General features: G+C 44.0%; 1 protein-coding gene across 1 annotated transcript in view; it reads right to left on the reverse strand.

The window, feature by feature from the left end:
* Positions 1–20,923, reverse strand: part of LOC146830814 (uncharacterized) — a 77,722-nt gene that overhangs the window by 35,507 nt on the left and 21,292 nt on the right. The window contains exon 2 of the mRNA XM_085604068.1: positions 6,281–6,340. Within this exon, the coding sequence (XP_085460194.1) occupies positions 6,281–6,323 (43 nt within the window). The 5' untranslated portion in view covers positions 6,324–6,340. The remainder of the gene's footprint in view (positions 1–6,280; positions 6,341–20,923) is intronic.

Raw genomic sequence — 20,923 nt, forward strand, 5'->3', positions numbered from 1 at the left:
GGATGTGCTGCCCCCAGGAAAGCACAAGTTTGCAGCTGCCCTGAGGCAGCACATTCAACATAATATGGAGCACCGTCCCTGCTTTGCACACAGCTTAGCTATTTGAAGGTGTGCCATAGTGCAAGCAGGAAAAGTGTGCCCTTATCATAAACCAGACCCTAGTGCCTAGAGCCTCCCCTGAGGACATGGGAGCTGTGGAAGGAAACAGAAATGACTTTCCAAGCAGCAAGAAACTTTTGGATTTTGGCCATTTTCCTGACTGGTGGACAGGCACAGGGTACTGGGGTTACCCCATGGAGAGTGCAGCCATGGATGGAAACATTTCCAGGTTTGCCACACTCTTTTGCTGCAAAGACACAACCTTCATCTGGATTCTCCAGGGATTGCATCTGGCTTCATGGAGACCCGTCTGGCTTCAGTGTTCTTCCTTGCCCAACGGGAGGATGCTAAGAACTGAAACAGTGGAGGAGTCTGAAGGTACAGCTTGTGACCAACAGGTGAGCGCAATATTAAGAACTCAGCAGAGCACCCTCAGTGGCTTTGAAATGCAGCTTTATTCTACTCAAAGCTTTTGTCAATAAAACTGAAGGCTTCAGCAACAGCATGGTGACAGCCTGACTGTGAGGGACCCCTGCTGCATCCGCATCCTGCCCTGTTCTGCTGAAGTATTTTGAAACCCAGATAAGTAACAAAGTCCAAATGTAAAAGGTTTTGCCGGTGTGACCTTCTAGGTTTCCACAACCCCACTTCAAAGTGGTCAACCTGAATGTGTGTCTTGGTTCCGGTTTATACTGAATATTATCTGTGATTTGCCATTTTCTTTCTTCAAGCTTTTCGCCTCAAAACATTAAAAATGCAGAACTCTGGTTCCCATTATCCGAATAAACCAATTGTTTTGTCTTTTTGCGCAGTTCATTTTCTTGATTTGTCTAAATTGGTTTAGGAATGTTATTGTCTTATGTTCTTAAATTTCATATTGTTTGATTCCTCTTGAATTTAGCACATATTTCGGTGGAGAATTGCCTGATGATTGTGCACGAACTACAAGGGGTTAAGCAGAAATTGTTTATCTTTAATTTCCACTGCACAACTTATGTATTGCTATTTATTTCTAAATTTACCTTGACGAGCGTATTTTTTAAATTGTTTTTGGTGCTGAATAAAGGTGCTATATAAGCAGTAAAATAAATATACTGCTGATTTTAGTTATGATGGGTTTGGTGACTCCGTGGACTTAAACATCCACTCCACAAACCTGTATTTGACCTCATGATCACAAGCAAAATCTTTGGGGGCCATTCCGCCTTCATCCTTCCGAGGTCGATAAAACGAGGGCCATGGAGTTGGAAAACAATAAACACCTTCTATTCAGGGGGTGAACGTGCACTTTACAAAGATGTGTGTTATGTTATATAAGGTTGATGGAGGCAACCCCTCTCAATTAATAATACAGATTCTGACAACAGTTTTATTTATCCCCATGAAGAGTAAAAAACAAAATCTGTGAACAAGGATCTCTTTGCTATAGGAAAACAGAATGACTTAATAAATGGCTGGGAGCTGAGGCTCAGCTAAATCAAGCTAGGCCTCCAGCCGCCCACACAGCTCTGATTTGTCAGTGATGGGTTAATGTGCCGCAAACCCACCCTCTGTGCCCCTCCCCTCTCGCGCTGCTGATGCAGCTGAGTTTTAGGCATTGCCTGGAAGCAGTTTATGGCTTGTGCTCCTATTTTGTTTATTTAAAATGTCATTGTGATAAACTGGGGCGGGAGCTCTTGAGTGTTGCAGGAGCTAACTCTGGAATCTGTTACCCGTACAATTATCTTACCTTACTTGGTTCCAAAGCGTTAGGTCTAAAATACTATTTATTTTCCGTTACCTGTTTTGCAATTCCACTATTTTCTTGTATGCCTTTGATCTGTTAGTTTGTAATCCTATTGACGTTTTTTATTAAATGTAAGTTGCAGATTTCAGTTTCTAGAGTTAATTGTTGTGTCTTCTTGAAGTTTGAATTCTTTCTACCATTCCAAGCGAAGGCTTAAATGAATACATTCAAACCACTCATCAAAATGTTCAATTTTTCACCATAACGTTTGGGATTGAAAAAACAAAATTTTGTGAAACTATTTGTCAACATTCTACCACCTAGTATTAAAATGAGTTTCCAAGTTCATTATTAGTATTTTATTTCACTTATTCTCAACAAATGGCGAAAACTATCGCTAACCTCAGTTAGCTTGCTTTTTCTTATCGCCGTGTACCGTGGGAAACTATCGCCGTGTTAGCGGTGTATTCACAACACGCCGCTAACAGGCGATATTTTCCCCTACCGGGTGAAATGTCCGGTGATAAGATTAGCGGCACAGCGATAAAAATCATCACGCAAATGTGAAAAAAGTGGCAATGGGCCAATTAGTGACCAGGAACGGCACGCTAATTAGCGTCAGCTCAACTTTTTTCACGTTAGGCGGGAAAAACCACTATAAAACGCTCGCTATGCAGCCCAAACACAAAAAATTAAAAATAAATAAAAAGAAACATTTGAGACAAACCACGGAGGAAGATGTACCCAGCATAGAGGCCAACAACAATCCCACAAACACCCAGGAGGACCAGCCAGAGACCCAGAGTAAGGCCAAGGAGAAGAGAAAGACGCGGTTCGGTCAGCAGGAAAACCAGGTCCTGATTGCGGAGGTGCCAGAACACCAACAACAACTTTTTGTCAGCTCCACTGTATCATTGGCAACCAAAAATGCAATATGGCAGTCCATCGCGGCCAAGGTGAATGCTGTCGGAGAGGTGAGGAGGACAGTTGACGACTGCAAGAAGCGCTGGCATGATGTCAAGCACAAGACCAAGCAGAAACTTGCAGCCTACCTGAAAGCAGCAATGCAGACTGGAGGTGGGAGTCCAGCGCCACAGGAGGAGCTAGATGCGTTGGAGGAACAAGTGTCCCAAGTCATCAGTGAGGGCACGGTGGTTGGAGTTCTGAGATAGGATACTGCTCAACACGACAAGCCACAACAGCAAGAGGGTGAGTACCAACCAGGGACTGGGGGGACGGGGGGAGATGGGCCCAATGGCACTCATGCACAATTAAATATATCGCAGTGCACACCCACAATAACTGCGGATCATGTCCCGGATCCCCTTGGCCTTGGTGGCATAGACACATATCACCCTACTCAACCATTACATTACAAGACACATATTGGAGGGCTCACAGACCTGGAAATGTGCACAGAAAAGTCAAACAAATATAGTCCAAGTATCATATCAGACCACAAAATAAGGGCTACGTGAAAGAGCAAAGGCCCACATTGATTGGAGATGCAGGCAGGCTGTCAAAATGGCCCACTTGTCTCAACACCACGCTTATGCATGTGCCCGTATGTCGGAGTTGTGTGCAAGAATGTGCATGTGCATTAAGGGTGACACAACTGCACATACACAATCTTGCACACAACGCAGACACACATGCACAATGCTGCATGTCTGCTGACATTGGTGGTGGCATGCCCACTCATGCACATGATCAGTCACACACACAGTGCATCCTCATGTTTAGTATCAGAGAGATGCGGCCCTGTGCAGACAATATGTATATGCGTGCTGTTGAGGCAACGGGGCCATGTAGACATCCTGCCACATCTCCAGTAAATGTGCCCGCCAGCCTGTCCATGAGATGCAGTCCTGTGTACACAGTGACGGCTCGCAGTGGGAGTGCTGCGGGGCGGTGTAGCGGGGCAGTGGAGCGGGGCACGGGAGGGGAAGGATGGGTGTAGTGAGAGTTGGACACATGACGTACTGGAGTTAGGTAAGTAAATAAATAATTCTAACTATTTACCTTGCGCCTGCTGCATCGCAAACTCGGTGATGCAGCAAGTGCAAGGTAAATAGTTTAATTCATTTATTTATTTAGCTAACTCCAGCCCATCGTGTGTCTAACTCCACAACCCCCATCCAGCCCCTCCCCCGCACCGCACCACTGCCCCGCACCACTGCCCCGCAGCATTCCCACTGTGAGCCGTCACTCTGTGTACACCAAGTGAGAAATCATCTAGTGAGTCTGCATACCAGAAAAACATGCAATGTCACAACAAACTGATCATGCAGCCTACTGTCTCAAAGGTGCATATCACACAATGCACACAAACAGCAGACTTCACTCAAAAGGTGATGAAATACAATGAGCAGGGGGGCAATGCCTACAACACCAGTGTGGGGACAATGCATATCAGGACTTTGTCAACCAAATCTGTAATGCATGACTTGTCTGTGTGTCAGACTCACAGAACTACAATGTCCCTGTAAAGAAGTAAGACAACCAAAGTATGACAACAAGCAAGGATAGCAAAGTTGAAACAAATAATGACAACTAGCCAAATGGCACACTCACCCCTTAAGTCAATTTGCACCCCCTCCACTCTCAAGTGTACACATCTGCCATACAGAAAACACAATTCCACATCAGTCCTGGTGTGAGTTGCCCATTACACCATTATGTGCATGTAAACCTATCTGTTTGGTAAGTCAACTGTGTAAGTGAACAAATATGCAGTCATGGTTGTTATCACCCAAACGCAAAGCCATGCATTGAATATTCGGAACCATGACAGCATGTATCATCCATGGGACCAGCTGCGTGGCACATACACAAACACACATCGCCCTGACATTTGTATCTGTTGGGAGGGTGGCGATGACAAGGCCTGAACACCACAAATACACATTAGGAAATCCATATCCATCAAATCCAGGCCCACTTACACACCACACGTGGGGTCAATGTTGAAGGTAATGGGTGTTGACACTGTCTGACCAGCCAGCAACAACAATAGAAACTCATGCAGCACCATACTCACAACAGATAAGCCAACAGGAGGGCAGTAAGCAATGCATGCAAGACAAATCATGACTGATGACATGCACACAAGAAAAATCACAATAGACAAAGCTACCTGGATGCACATGTGTACAGCATAGTGCAGCACACATTGAAACAGCAAGTAGGCCTTAGTAGGCAATGCGCCTAAAGGGGGCCCTTCTCACACATAACTAATCTCGCAACAAACACAGGCATATTTGCAGTACACAGCAAAGGTGCAGGTCTGTGAGCCACACTGACAAGGCAAGTGACAGTGCATGAGGAATAGCATGCCTGCACCCCAAACATCTCAACATGGTGCAGGCCATGTCACTGAGGTGGCTGAGTGTGGACCACATCCTTAAAGGAGCAGGTCACACTCTGACACATCCTCGTGTACATACAACCCCTGACATAAACAAGGCATCTTCTGACAAACAATGCACAAGTGTCCCAACTCTGACCAAGACACATATTTACCCCAACTTGCAACATCTCAGCATTGTGAATGCACAGAAGTGAAGGCTCACTGGCTGAAAGGGATGAGGGGTAGTAAAACCAAAGCTGCATGGGCGAGTATCCCACAATGCGGCGCACACACATAAAAATTGGAGCTCATCAACATTGACTAAAATGTGGGACAAACTGCATCACTTTCACAAATGAGCAGAGGACACAACTGGTGCCGCTTGTGTGTATAAACTGGCCGATCACATTTGTCAAATGTGAGATGACAATATACAAGTACAGCCACTAAATTGTACTGAGGGGCTAATTCACCTGAGCCAGAGTCGACTAGGGAATTACCCCAAGGAGGAAGTATGACAACACCATTGCAGTGGCTAAACATGCCTATGTGATTCTTTGGGCTATCTATGCTAGGTGTTTATGGAACGTGCTATTGATATGCTTGGCTCAGAACTACGCACTGGTACTTCTGTGAAGCTGGTATGCAGCATACCTGCGAAATGACTTTGGCGACCTGTGTCTGAGCACGCACGGCCTGAAAACCACAGCCTCCTTGTGCATGATCAGTCACACTTGCACAGTCATCTCAGTCAAGGATGAACATGCGTTCCATGTCTGCTGATACTCATCAGCTACACCACTTACATGTCTCCTATCCTATCAGTGCGCTCTGTCATCCACATGCATGTGCTGTAGTGACAGAACCCATAGACCTAATTTACATGTGTATCACTGACTGGGCATGAGCAAAGTTACAACTGGGAGACAAATACACAGCTCCACCTTAACCTAGTGATTCATACACACTTATGATTTCAACAAAACATCTTCACACTGGAGGCAAGGTTCATGTGATACACACCCATACTGCATACTACGCCATCGCTTGTTTTAGCCAGCCATTCGTGACACCGCACTATACCAATATATATTGTCCAAACTCACCTGTGGCGTGTGGGTCCTTGAACTTGTTGATGTCTCCCTGCATGATGTCAGGTCGTCCAGCTGTGAGACATAAAACCCAATATGTGTTGGTATCAGACGTAAAATTACACGTGTCATATTCATCATACATGTCATCACCATTACAGACAATGCTCCGTAACTGTACTGTTGCGTAACATTTTTGCTAAATGATTGGGTCTACTTTGCCTGCCATTCACACAAGACCTGTGAATGCTGATTCGGGCCAAACAAGACGACAAAGCTAGCAAACTTGCACATTCTAGTTGTGTGACACATTCACAAGGCCCCATTTCTACAAGCAACATGGTGTTATACATGCTCTGTGTACGATTGCATAGCTGCAGATCGCACAAGGTTGTTTCACAGGTGTTGGTGGTGTATGACACTCTGGAGATGTCTTATTACCTTTGAGCTATTGTACATGTTTCAAACATTGTCACACGTAACCTATGTACAACGGAAGTATAGCAAACGTACCAATATTCATGTGCACAGCATTTTTACACTTCCTTTTGTGCAGCACACAGGTCCCAGAAACAATGCCTTGGATTGTTCATGTACAGTCACCCTTCCTGTGCACAAACAATCTTTGTCCTGCACGCAGTATTGCACAATGGTGCATTCCTTGGCACTACAGTGCTAAGTGTTGCGCAAGTGCACCCTATGCTTGTCAATATGATGCAGCGTTGTGTTTCTGATGTGCCAATGTAAGGCGTAAAGGTATTATGTCTCCCACCTCACACTGCCACATTTTTGCACTTGGACACCAGTGTGTCACATACGTGTTCATAATTAAATTTGGAGTTTAAACTTTACACACTGTAGGCCAACGATGACTGAGGTGGTCCAGTGGGTCACCCTCACGGCCCAGGCAATCTTGCCAGCGGTGCTTCCATTGGCACACAGTCCTGTCCACCCCAAAGACACGCAGCATCAGCGCCCGCACACGCTCCCATCTGACCTTCCGCACCTTGACGTCATATCCGGAGAGGATACGGCCGCCCATCTCCACCATCCGTGGCAGGAAAAAATGCATCAACCAGAAGAAGCCCCCCAATGCCCCCTCGGACATCCTGCCCTCCCTGCCCACACCCAACATCTCCCTGCACACACCTAAACCCACTGCCACAAATCAAAACCCAATATAACAGACCCAACAACTACAAAGTAATTTAACTACCCCAAGACAAACACTCGACAAGATTGAGGACAAGAGACTATAAAACACGTAAAAAGTACACCACGCTTCACAGGGATACTATCAACAGGACACAGGACACAGCAACACTCTTCAAATCACCAATCTGCAGCACTCACCACCAAACACCTCCAGCACTCTCCACAATCACCAGCAATGTGCTCAAAAGAGAAAGCGAAAGTGTACAGTACTCCTCCAGTATACAGGAAGCATGCAGACATCACTACCTGTGTGTTTGCGGGCTGTTTTTAGGTCTCGCCTATGCAGCGCGCATGCGCTGCATAGGGGAAAGACCTTTAGCCATCGATGCGCCTTTTCAGCTAAAAACATGCACGCATTACATTGCTCTTAATGGCAACGCGTGCACGTCTGGCGATTCCCTTGCGGGAGCGAGCTTTGACACCATATGTTTGTAATTAACTTGCAAATATATGGTGCCCCTGCTTGTTCCCGGAAGGTCAACAAGCGCAGGCCCCCTCCTGTCTTCCCTCCCCCTGCTGCCTCCTTCTTTAGTGCGAGTCGCGCGCACGTGTTTGTTTTCGTTAATGGCGCGCCTGTGCTTGTTTTAATTCCCAGAGATCCATGTAATTGCGGCTGTTTAATGGCTGGGGGATTGCGTGGTTTATTTTCCAAGTCAGTTTAATCTGCGGTAAACCATGCTAATAAATCTGCATTCTAAGCCTCTTGGTAACCGCAGACCGCAATAAAAATACTTTCCGGTGCAGAAGTGGAATTTAAACAAAGTGTGTTCTATTTTGTATCGTAACCGGTGCACATGTAAAGCGCTCCAATACCCTTGGGGCGAGTTCGCATTAAATAAATATGCAACAAAAACCAACTTGTTTACTGTGCTGCAGTCTGAGTTTAAGAAACAAAACTGCCCTTGCCACACTATAAATCAAAGGTTGTGGGATGCCACGTCCTCTAATGTCGCTAGAAGATGAAGCAACACATGCTGTCTCCTATCTGATGTTGCTAAAATTATGCTACTATGCTGGGGAAGCTTATGACGCGGCACCGATTTTCCGCAGCATAAGCGCATAGAACACAAACCACACACCTACCAATGCCACTTGAGGTCAGTTCTCAATACTTGTCTTGCACCCATTGGATGTTAAATTTCAAGATAAGTTAATTGAACTATTTAAGGCATTTTCTGGTGCACACAGATGATATCCATGTTGCAATTGCACACCATATCATTATTCAGATTTACCTCAGATGCTACGGACCAATAGGAATCATCGTCACAAAGTTAACCATTGACTCGGGAGCTAGCGCCAACTTTGACAGAAGTGTGATCGCATACATCCAGAGCTGGGGGACATGGGTGCCGTGATTTTCCATTTGAGTGACACGCGGGAAAGCTTGAAGTGACAGAGGTAAGAGTTTATCGGTTCAAAAATCCCTGAGCACCTATCTGTCCTTTAAATTCTAAAATGCTCTCATTAGTCTCCTTGCTGTCCATTATACGGTTTTGCACCTGGGGATAATATAGTAAACTGATTTTGCGCGCTATTTTGTGAAGCATTCGTCATCATGAAGGAAGGAGCTGATATTACACAGCATTTGACTTTTCTAAGAAACTAGATCGATGATATATGATTAACTGTTACACATTCATGACTGGCAACATAATAATCCCCTTTATATTATATTCGAACTGACAAAATAAAGATGGAGTTTCATTTTTACAAGATCATAATTTGGGATGTCTGGTGTAAGCTGGTAAATTCAAGGCTGGCAGTGTTAGCAGGATGTCATTACTGTCTATAAACACAATCAGTGTCAAGTCTATCGAAGATTTGTCAAGGGAAAAATGGGGTCCTGGACAAAAAGATCACATCTAACTTGAAGAGCCCCTTTCAGCAAACCTAGAGCGGATCATGGTTACCTAACGTTTACTTCAGAGCGTGGGTCTTTGGGAGATGGTGTGGCGTTACGACCTGAGCTGACGAATTTGGAACGTGGGAACCCGGTTCGAGTCTCGGCGTCTGCTCAACTTTCTGTGAATCTGAGCAAATCACTTCATCTACCCGTGTCTGAAAAAAGCAGAATGCATCTTTGTGTAATGTATCTGGTTCTCATGTAAAGCACTCCAATACTTAGGGTGGAGTTTGCGCTATATAAAACTGCAAAAATATGTATAAATGTAATTGGAGACAGCTGCAATGTTTACTTGAATTGAGGGGGCGGAGCTCCTCAGTGAAGTATTTTGCAGCAGTCACTCCAACGTGTTTGCACTCGAAGGATGTGTTTCTCGGCCTCAGCTGCTATGATGGGAGTCTGGCGTGGCTTGATCCGAGGGGCTTTATGCACTCTGCACGCCGGTGACACCGACTTCAGTCCCACCTGTCAGCGCCAGATGGGAACAGCACAGGTGAGAATCGCCGGAGTCCGATTTTGCTAGCTGTCTGAGAACTCACTCTGCCCTTGTCTAAGTGACTGCCATGCAGATGTATCTATTAATCTCCTTACATTCGGAATATGTAGTGCCGTGTATTGTTTTGGCTTTTGTGACAGGCGCTAACATTGCTGCCTAATTGAGGTATACTGTAATCCAACCTTTTATCAGGTTTTGAGTGCAGGCACAGCTCAACAAGTCTGAAAAATATTTAATAGTAATTTGCCAACATTTCATGCTTGGATGTACATCTTAAACATATCTTGTCCCCAAAGCTATAATCTATTTAATGAATCAGTTAAAAAAAATTGACGACAAAACCATATCGGTACATAAGCAAATTTGTTAATTACATTTTTATCCGTCAGCCAACCATACCCTATGATACAAATGCTAAAAGTGGTTAATAGGCTCCTGCCAAATCACTCAGACAAATGGTTGACAAAAGTTGTGGACATCCCACAATAGTTGAAGGAGACTGTAGGAGATATGGCCTAACGGTCAAAGCCACTGCAGACATAGCAGCTCGGAAACCAGGGTCTGGTATCTGCTCAACATTTTGTGTTTCTGGCCAAATAACTTTATCTCCATTGCCTTACCAAAAAAAACCAAGCATGGGCATAGCCAATAGGTCTCGCTTTTGGGACCTTATAAGGATTTAGTTATGCAGCACAATATCCTTGGTGCAATAACATCAACTGTTGCATGGCTAAACACTTATAAGATCCCAAAGGCAAGACCTATTGGCTATGCCAATGCATGTTTGACATAGCGTTGAAAATCTGCACGCAAAAAGGCTTTGGGGCAACATTTCGTATGGTTCAATGTGTTTAGTGATGTATTTTCCATCGCTAGTATGAAAAACACATTGCATTTTCGGAATTGCAGGCAGTTTGGCACGCTAAGTGCAAGTTCCTACACAGATGAACAGTCTTAGATGAAATTCCATTTCTTGACCCAGAGAACACCATGAAAAGCTTGATTTGACCCCAAATGACCCTCAAAATGTCATATTTGACCCCAAATTACACCCTGATATTCTTAGTTTACCACTACTGACACCCTACAAGTAATTTTTATCCACATATGACATGCCGAGCAGTAGAATTTCGTACATTTGACACCCTAACATGTCTAGTTTAGAAGAAATGTCACCCTAAACAGTATCTCTGTTCAGAGGTGACATATCCACCATCAGTTTAAAATTGTGATAGTTACCACTTAATGTTACACTTACACTTGTCAGAGTGATGTACTCATGCGGAGGAGAAACATGCGCACAGGGTATGTGTGTAGTGTTTTTTATTTACATATACTGTGCTTGGGGTAATTTTGAACTGATACATGATTGCTAAGGACAGTCACGATGTGACGTGCTCAGGTAAAGAAATGGTTTATGATTCTGTTCCTTCAGGCTGTTCCTGCTGTAGAAGATGTGGGGTGTTTTCCACCTGCCTCATCTTCATCATCCTGAGCATCGTCCGGTGCATCTGGCACTTGGATCCATGGGGCATTGGTGCATACACATATATTGTGCAATACACAACATGCTATGATAACCTTGCACACTATTTCTGGGCTGTACAACATTCTTCCACTTGTGATGTCAAGGTGCCGGAAACGTGACTTTAGCACGCCAAATGTGCACTCCACAATGCTCCTGGTGCGTCCATGGGCCAAATTATACTGTCTCTGGGCCTGGGTGTTGGTGGCTCGGAGAGGTGTCATTATCCATGGGATGAGTGCATATCCTTGATCACCTGTAACATGTAATGGAGAAATGTGTCCATTAGTAGTTATGCATGCTGTGTGGGCAGTGTTAATAGTTTTGTGGTGTGTGATTTGTGCTACTTCCGGATAATGTTTGCCATGTGTAGCTTCTGACAAAATGACCAGCATCAATGCGAATTACATTGCCTCACAGCTGCTCGTCCCTCCCTCGAGCCTATTTACTTGTGTGCGGTGCGCAGTTGCATCACTAGCACTCCAACAGCGCACCAATGTCAGGCCTGTATGCACATGTCCGCAAGCCTGACACATACACCAGCACGGTCCCTGGCTTTTTTCTAATGTCTAGCGCTACCACTCATCCGCACTCCTCGCAGTCAACGGCAGGAGAACATTTAGATGCCAATGGGCCACACCAGACACTGCTCACATTCTGTTCAGCTGCTGCCGCTGCCGCTAGACCTTCCCCAATGCACAACACCTGCACTTTCCGAGCCAGAACTGCCACAAAGCATCAGTCAACACCCTCACCTGCAGGCCCACAGAGGGCGGGAACCATCAACATCATAACACGCCACTTCATCTACTCCATGGACTACATACTCATCCATGAGCGGAGCCTCCACCTCACATACCACAACAACTCCAAATCCATTACCCTCAGGCAGATGCTTGCTAACATCGAACTGAGCCAACTCTTCTCAACACTGAGCCACAAGGCAGGGCACACCTTTGACCCCATCTTCACATGTGGAAACGGCACCCACTTCATCAACACCACTCAACGCCCATGGTGTGACCAGCACAGCGTACACCTCCTCGTCGTGCAACCCCATGACACCCAAACCCACAGCCGGCGCCACACAGAGTTACTGGAGCAGAGTCACCAAGGATCTAGTACACTCCACCATCAACAGCAACACCCCCACCGCTGCAGGCAACGCCAACAGCGCTGTCCAGAATTTCCACACATGTATCTCCAACTGCGCATACACCCTTGCCCCAATATGCAACTCCAACATACTGCATGCTATGAATGTCACCTCGCTCACCAACAACATCCAAGGTGACAGATGCATCTGCAGATGCCTGGAGTAGAACTGGAGCTATATGAAGGGAACCATTGGACATCACCACCTACCAGGACACCTAGCTCATAGGCTCCCTCAACAAGGTGCCTACACACACCAGACTGGGGTTCCAGGGAGGATGGCAGCAAGTTGCAACATGGATGTTTAACAGCTGGGGGTGCTCTACAAAGAGGAGAGATTAGTCCTCATCCTCGTGACAACCCCATCAGCATGTGGCAACACCTGGTGGGCCACCTCCTTCGGCAGCCACCCCACAAAAACTCTAGGTACCTAGGCATCGTACCCAACTCCTCCCTCTCCATGTACAAACAGGTCTACGCAATGGCCTGCAGCAGCTTCGACAGACTCTGCATCCTCCATGCTACCTTCACATGGTTCCCACTCCCCGTCAGGTAGGTCAGTCACTAACGCTGTCATTGCGATCAGGCTGGACAGCGGAAACGCACTACATACCCATATGGACATGTCTGTGCTCTGCACACTCAAGACTGTCCAGCACACCACCGCCACACTCGGCTTTGTGTACATTCGTTCTTCAAAGGTCGAGTACCTCCATCGCACATACTTGGTTCCCACCTCTCCCCACGTTTGCAATTGTGTGGCAGAGGGGCTATGCCTTTGGGGATGGTTTGTCTACATGGCTGGCCCCAGTTACCACAGTTACTTGTGTTGTCGTGTCTGGTAGGTGGGCATGTTGATTGGCATGTTGTATGTGAGTTTGGAACGGGTGCATTCTCACAGTTGTGAGTTCCATGATTGTGGAGTTGAGGTGTGTGGTGTGTTCAGTTAGTACTTACCCACGAGCAGTGCATTTGCATATGTGCCATCCTGAAAGCGCTGGTTGATGATGGACTGGCAAAAGATGTAGGAATCATGCACACTGCCTGGGAACTTGGCTACGACATTGGTGAACAGGCCCCGGTGGTCCACTATTGCCTGCACATTGATGGAATGTGTGTGCTTTCTGTTGTGGTATATGTGTGCAGTGTGGGCAAGAGGCACAGTAGGACATATGTGCAGTCAATTACCCCCAACACATGCGGGAAGTCAGCTATGGAGTAGAATGTTTGCTTGGTCTCCAGCTGTTCCTGCGCAGTGCTGGGGAAGTGAAGGTGCTGGGCTATGAGGCTGATGATGCCATCCAAGACAGTTGTGAGGAACTTTGATAGGGGTGGCTGTGAGACTCCTCTGACTCTGGCAATTGTTGGTTGGAAGGTACCTGAGGCCAACATGTGCAGCACAGCCAGCAGCTTTGTTTGCGGAGGAATGTTGGTTATCCGCTGTGTTGTTGCCGTCAGCCTGTGGGCTATCTAAGTCAGGATGTGGTGGATGAATGTCCTTTTGAGCCTGTAGTGGGCAATGACATCCTCTGCTGCTAGGTCTGTGAGGCTGAGGCGTCGATAATGGACCCGCTGTCTTATTCGGCGCAGCCGCGGTGGTGGTTCTGGGGAAGGTGGTAGTGGTTGTTGTGGCCTTCTTGGTGCTCCAAGCTGCATGATTAGTACCTCCATGGCATCAGTGGGTCTTCAGATGAGGCTATGGGCTAGTCTCCCTTATATACTGCTATTTATCACCATTTTTAAGACCTCCTATTTTCTGGTCTTAAGTTCCAGCAGCTAACGTGCCTTAGCATGTGTATTTTTATCACATCGCCGTTTCAGGTGATCCTTGAGAATATCGCGAAGTGGGGTTAGCGTGCGTTTTAACACAGGAACGCCTACATTGCATATGATTAGCGTTAGTTGTCACTAACATTGTTGGCGATGTTATTAGCAGCCGCTATCGCCAGAAAGCTGTGGCTAACGGCTGGTAGCGACAGCTTGAGAATACGGCGATAAAAATATCGACGCTTTAGCGGCAGAAAAGTGCAGATAACGCGCCGATATTGCCTTGAGAACATGCCCCTAAGTGCCTTCTGGCGTATCCAGTGCTGTTTAAATATCCTATCACCAACCCATAAAAAAATACTTTCCTGGGTTAAATTATTTGAAAGAATCGTTTTCCTTATTTTGTATTTATAGTGTTCGGCTATACCCTGCTCAGTTATTTTTGCATATAATGTGTACTGTCTAAAATTGGACATCACCTCTAGTGAATTTTTTTAATGTTGTATTTTGTTCGTTTTACTGCACCTATAATGTTTTCGTCTGAGCCACCAGCAGCAAGAAAGCACTGTAGTTGATATTATGTAAATGAAGTGAATTATTCCTTCAGGCCACAAATGGCACAGCGCAGGCCCGTTCATCCAGACAAGATGTACTCTGTGATATTTGAATGCGCACTGCCTGCTGGGTTTCCTTGGGTACAGCAAAGACCTGTGACTCCACGGCCGCTCCATGACAGCGAATGCTGGATACAGAAGCATCTGCTGTCAACATGTCACCGTTGATGCCTCGGCTCTGGCACTGACAATCTGAGATCATAAACAATAAAAGCAGAGTCTGAAAACAAGTCCATTCTATCGACTCCCACCTACAGGCTGAAAATATCAGGCTTGGACATTTGCCACAGACTGCTCTACACCATTTATTGTCACTTCCTATGCTTCTCTTTGCTATTTATTTTATTATAAAACCCCATTTATTTGACATATGCTTGTTTTTGTATTTATTTTATTATAAAACCCCATTTATTTGACATATGCTTCTGTTTGTATTGATTTTATTATAAAACCCCATTTGACATATGCTTCTTTTTGTATTTATTTTATTGTAAAACCCCATTTGACATATGCTTGTTTTTGTATTTATTTTATTATAAAACCCCATTTGACATATGCTTGTTTTTGTATTTATTTTATTATAAAACCCCATTTATTTGACATATGCTTCTTTTTGTATTTATTTTATTATAAAACCCCATTTATTTGACATGCTTCTTTTTGTATTTATTTTATTATAAAACCCCATTTATTTGACATATGCTTGTTTTTGTATTTATTTTATTATAAAACCTCATTTATTTGACATATGCTTCTTTTTGTATTTATTTTATTATAAAACCCCATTTATTTGACATATGCTTGTTTTTGTATTTATTTTATTATAAAACCCCATTTATTTGACATATGCTTCTTTTTGTATTTATTTTATCATAAAACCTCATTTATTTGACATATGCTTCTTTTTGCTATTTATTTTGTTATAAAACCTCATTTATTTGCTTTTTATTGTAAGCCTATTTTACCTGTGTGACAGTAACTGCCCTTCATTACGTTTCAGCAGAAAAGCACTTAACAGATAATCTACTCCTATGCTATTGTCAGAAATCTCAGAGTCAACACCCAGTGTAAATTAATAGAATGTTGTTCTATGTGGCATAGTTATAAACATAATAAAAAAAATAGGAATCTAGGAAATCTGGACATCATAATTTTCCTCTTTCAAATTTGATAGATGTCTCATTGTAGAGGATTCACAAAAAGTTGAAAACCTTACTGTCCCATACGTATTCCTTTAGATTATCAGCTGAGTGGACTGGACATTCCTCAGGAGCACAAAATGGTCATCCATATACGCAAATCTAACCTTATTTTATCAGCCTGAAAATATTTATAACCGGCTCTCATATAACTATGAAAAATGGGTCTGTTGAATAACTCACTCAAACACCCTAGTATCTACCCATTGTTGGACTAATTTGCCTTGTGTTTCTACGTTGGGAATGGCAATAGAAAATATTTTTGAACACAAGAACATGTCTAAACGTGCACATGTCCAAAGCATTTGCCTGGCCTCCAGTGCACACCCCTTGAATTTCCCCCTTTGAAACCCCTATCTTTAGAACTGAGTAATACCTGCCATACTTGCCGAAAGTACTTGGAAGAAAATTCCTAAATGGTTACTCTCTGAATCGGAAGTTTGGATTTATAACTGGTATACAGTGCAATAGGTAGTAATATCAAGACAAAAATGCATGTTTAGTCTATGAATCTAATGCAACGTGATCACATCTTTATTTGTGATGCCAAACTTTTGTAGAGAAACATTTCACATAATGAGGGAATTAAGTAAATTCTGTTGAACACGAGTTTACTCTCAGACCAAAAGCTATTTGTGCCTTAAAATTACTACATGTGCTACAATATGACAGTTGCCTTAGGTCTGAAAATATACACTATCTAAAAACGTTAGGAACTGCAATGGGAAGCGATCAAGCACCCCATATGCAAATATATTTATGCGTAGTGTAGAAATGAAATTAATACTATCCACCAATTTCAGAACTTGAAAATTAAAGCATAGTGGTACTTTATTGATGATATGTATTGAAGATAGAAGGACGGTAAACGCTTAAGTTAGAAAGTTATTTATTGAGAAAGATCAACGTATCGCCATCTCGCCACTTCCAACGTTCCTCGTGGCAGCGTGCTACAGTTCTCAAATAACATGCTATCATGAACGCCCCGCTCAACATTCTAAACGGGAGAAACCATAGAGGAAGCAGAAGGGAGGGGTGGAAGGATAACGAAAGGTGAATACTTGGATTGAGCTGAAGGGGTGAGAAGGAAGGAGGGTGCACAAGATAGGGGTTACAGCAGTATGTTTGCAATATTGCAAGAGTCAAAACAACAAGTGGAAGTATTAAAAAACTTTGGGGCATATTATCAAGAAATGGCTTTAACATTATCGCCGCTTTAGCGACAGAAAACTGCCGCTAAAGCGGGGATAATGGGCTTGATAATATGCCGCAGAGAATTCCCATAGAAGCCCATGTTCTGGTGTCAACATGGGCTTCTATTGAAATTCTCAAGGGCATATTATCAGGCCCATTATCGCCACTTTAGCGTCAGTTTTCTACCGCTAAAGCGGCGCTAATTTTAACACCGTGCTTGATAATATGCCCCTTACTTATTAGAAATGTACCTTGCAATTAAATAGGTAATGACGAAAGCTCAACCTGCTCTAAATATTCCAGATACAATAGTGGAGATACAGGATGGTCAAATATCAATGGACATTAAAGCAAACAGGAATAATTTGAGGTATGCAACAAGTTTTCACCCAAGAAAAACGATCAGCAGCTTACCTTTTAGTCAAATGTTAAGATTTAAACATATTATTTCAGTTGAAAATAAATGTGTACAAAGATTAAGAGAAATGCAAACACAAATGTAAACAAAAAAAATATTCAGAAGACATTCTTTTTTTAAAAATCTGTTTTTATTAGGTTTTAACATTTACATGAGCTTTGCAGATATTCAAGCTTTTGCATTTTGTAGTTGCATATTACAGAGAACTTCTGATGAATGCTCCAACAGTATACATGCAGTTCACAGTATTATCAATAATGTGCCATGAGGTTCTCAGCCACAGCGTGTACAGCACAACATCGCTTACAAATGACAAACTACAGCATAGGTTATTGGTGAAAACGACCTTTCAGAGGTTGTCTAGGTGTGTGCTGTGCATCAGTAGTTTGATTGCGTAATGCCTAATATTTTACTAGCTATGGAGGTGGGTTATAACGAAACGGTTGCACATTAAAACATAATAGTGTGTGAACAACAGAGCTAGCTCCTGGTCATCTTGGATGGTACTTCCAATAGATTATTACTGCTGGCAGGTATTTTGGCATTAGTCATAACCTTCTATGGAGCGGGTATGTGCGTGCGCGCCGATTCCTGTTCTGATCAGTGGCGGCTCATCGAAGGAGTTCTGTAGGACGGTGGGGCGGGGAGGGACAGGGTGGGGGGGGTAGTGGAGTCCAACATACGACAGACAGGAGTAAAGTAAGTAATTAAATAAATACAACAATTTACCTTGCGCGAGCTGCATCGCCGAGTTGGCGATGCAGCGAGCGCAAGGTCAATTGTTCTAACAATGTAGGTCTGGTCATGGGAGAACAAGAACCGCCTTAGTAGAGGGGCATAAGTATTGGGTGGTGCAAAAGTTTTGTAAGTTGCTTTGGCATAATTACGCAAAATTTGGGAAAATTACGCAAAACAATGTGTAATTACGCAATAAGCAAATCTGTCATTTAACTCTATATTTTATCTTAAAATACATACATTTTTGTGGTGAGATCACACTTTTCACTTAAAAATAGTGCAAAAAACACAACGACCACGAACTATAGATGCTTGCGTTCTGGTTGTTTGAGTTGTTCTTGCCGTCATGCGCTATAATTTTGACACAAACTGCAGCATAATTACACAACGTGCTGCAATGGCGAAATTGAGTAATGAGTTTTGAAGCAATCCAAGATGGTGCACAATATGATAAATGTCAATAAGTATGTAGAAAATCATGTGCAATATGGATTTTGAAATAGGTGAACGCTACAAGAATGATGGGTTATAACTGTGAGTATATTAATTGTTAAAGACTGCAAATTTTTCATTCAATTTTAAAGGCCTCATTTAGGAGGCTTGTTACGCCGCTGGAACATCACTTCTTGTGATGTTCCGTGGCGCAGGAGTCTGCTCCATATTTACGAGGCAGCACTTTCTTTGGCTTAATGCTGCCTCTTAAATATTGTACCCTTTAATGCAGTTTTCTGCATTAAAGGGGCGTGCAATGCATGTTGCTGGGGGCGTTCCGTGCAACATTCATGGCTTTTTGACACACATAGAAATAGGAAAAAAATCTCGGATTGTTTTTGTGCAGTAAGGTTTCCCTTCCTGCCCAAAAATTATCATCCCTGCAACACAGACACACTTGCACCAGGCACAGGGCAGCCCATTGTGCGCTGGCGCAGGGGAACAGGACAGGAATGCGCTGTATCTGGTAGACACAGTGCATTCCTGACCTTTTCTTTTGTCGTAGGGCTGCGGTGCTGCCCTACTGTTTCTTGTCCTCTTAGTCCTACTGGTACTGCAGCCATTGATCCTGGCCCTCTCTGTTATGTTATAACAATTTGTACAGCGCACAGCTACTCAGAGGATGTCCCGATGCTCAATGCTTAATGTACCAACTTAGAACCTAGTCTGGATGCATAAAAAAATGCTCACTGGTTAAGCGAAGGTCTCTCGGAAGTTTATTCCAAGTGAGCGGCCCTAGATAAGAGAAGGATCTGCCGCCCATTCTAAGTCAATGGATCCGATTCACTCTTGCCAGGTAAGTAGAGGAAGAGCGCAAAGCGTGAGCTGGAGTGTATCCAGGTTCTCCTTGTTCGGGCCAACCTGACCTGTTCATTTTGATCTTGGTCCTCCTGGCCACCACTATCCAGTCTCCTTGCTTTGCCCCACTTGGTAATCTGAGCCCTGGTCCCCTAGGTTCGGATTTTCTTTGTCCTTCTATCCCCATTTCCGGTATGCCTAGTCACGATCTTTTTAGCTTACCTAGTCCTCGTTGCTCTGGTCTTCTGGATACCCTTGGTACTGGTCCCCTGGCCCTTCCTAGTCCCTGTTGTGCTTATACTGGTTTTCTGGAACTACTGGTCCTTGCCCTCCTGGTCCTGATCTTCAAAAGCCTCTTCAATGTGGTCCTTATCCTCCTGGCCCTAGCTCCTTGCCATCATGGTACTGCAATAACTTACCCTGGCCAACCACATATCATCTTAGCCTTTTCTAGTTCTGATGTTCTTTGACTTTGGTTAATGCCAACCATAGAACTTTGTGGTCCTGTGCTACCTGGTCAGTCGGGTCATCATTCCCATATCAAACACAAGGAGATGATGGGCGGAGCGCTGAAACCTTTGACACATCACACCCGTTCCAAATCTGGGTTGAATCCATCATTGTTCTTTAGTTAACTTTGCCACCCCAGTTCAGACCTAGCCAGATGCAAATCAGTCTTGACCCTGTTCCTCGTGGAACAGTCCAGCCTGAACTGCCAAGCTAGGTATTCCCTGGACTGGAAACAAGCATGCTGGGACTGGTTTTGGGGTAAAACCCCTCATCCCTCAGATTGTTTTTTGGCTTCTAGATTTTTTTTTTGAGACAGCACTGGTGTAAGAAATTGGGGTTTTGGTTGACTGAGGTGTGAGCCATGGTTAAGCAGCAACCATAATCCTTGTCAGGGTGAGGAACAAGCCAATCCTAAATTAACCTCTGCTCAACCCTCTGGTAGCTTGGCACAGAGCAGTAAGGTTTAAATTAGAGGCAATGTGTAAAGTATTTGTGCAGCATTTCAAACAGTAATATAGTGAGAAACACCACACAAAAAGGACTCCACAAGTTAGAAATATAGAGCTATTTTTAATAAATAATAAAAGAACAAAACTACAAAAATCTAAATGGTAAAACCGGAGAAGTGCAA

Source organism: Triturus cristatus, chromosome 5_1, assembly GCF_964204655.1.
Source record: "Triturus cristatus chromosome 5_1, aTriCri1.1, whole genome shotgun sequence".
In the NCBI taxonomy this organism is placed as follows: Eukaryota; Metazoa; Chordata; class Amphibia; order Caudata; family Salamandridae; genus Triturus; species Triturus cristatus.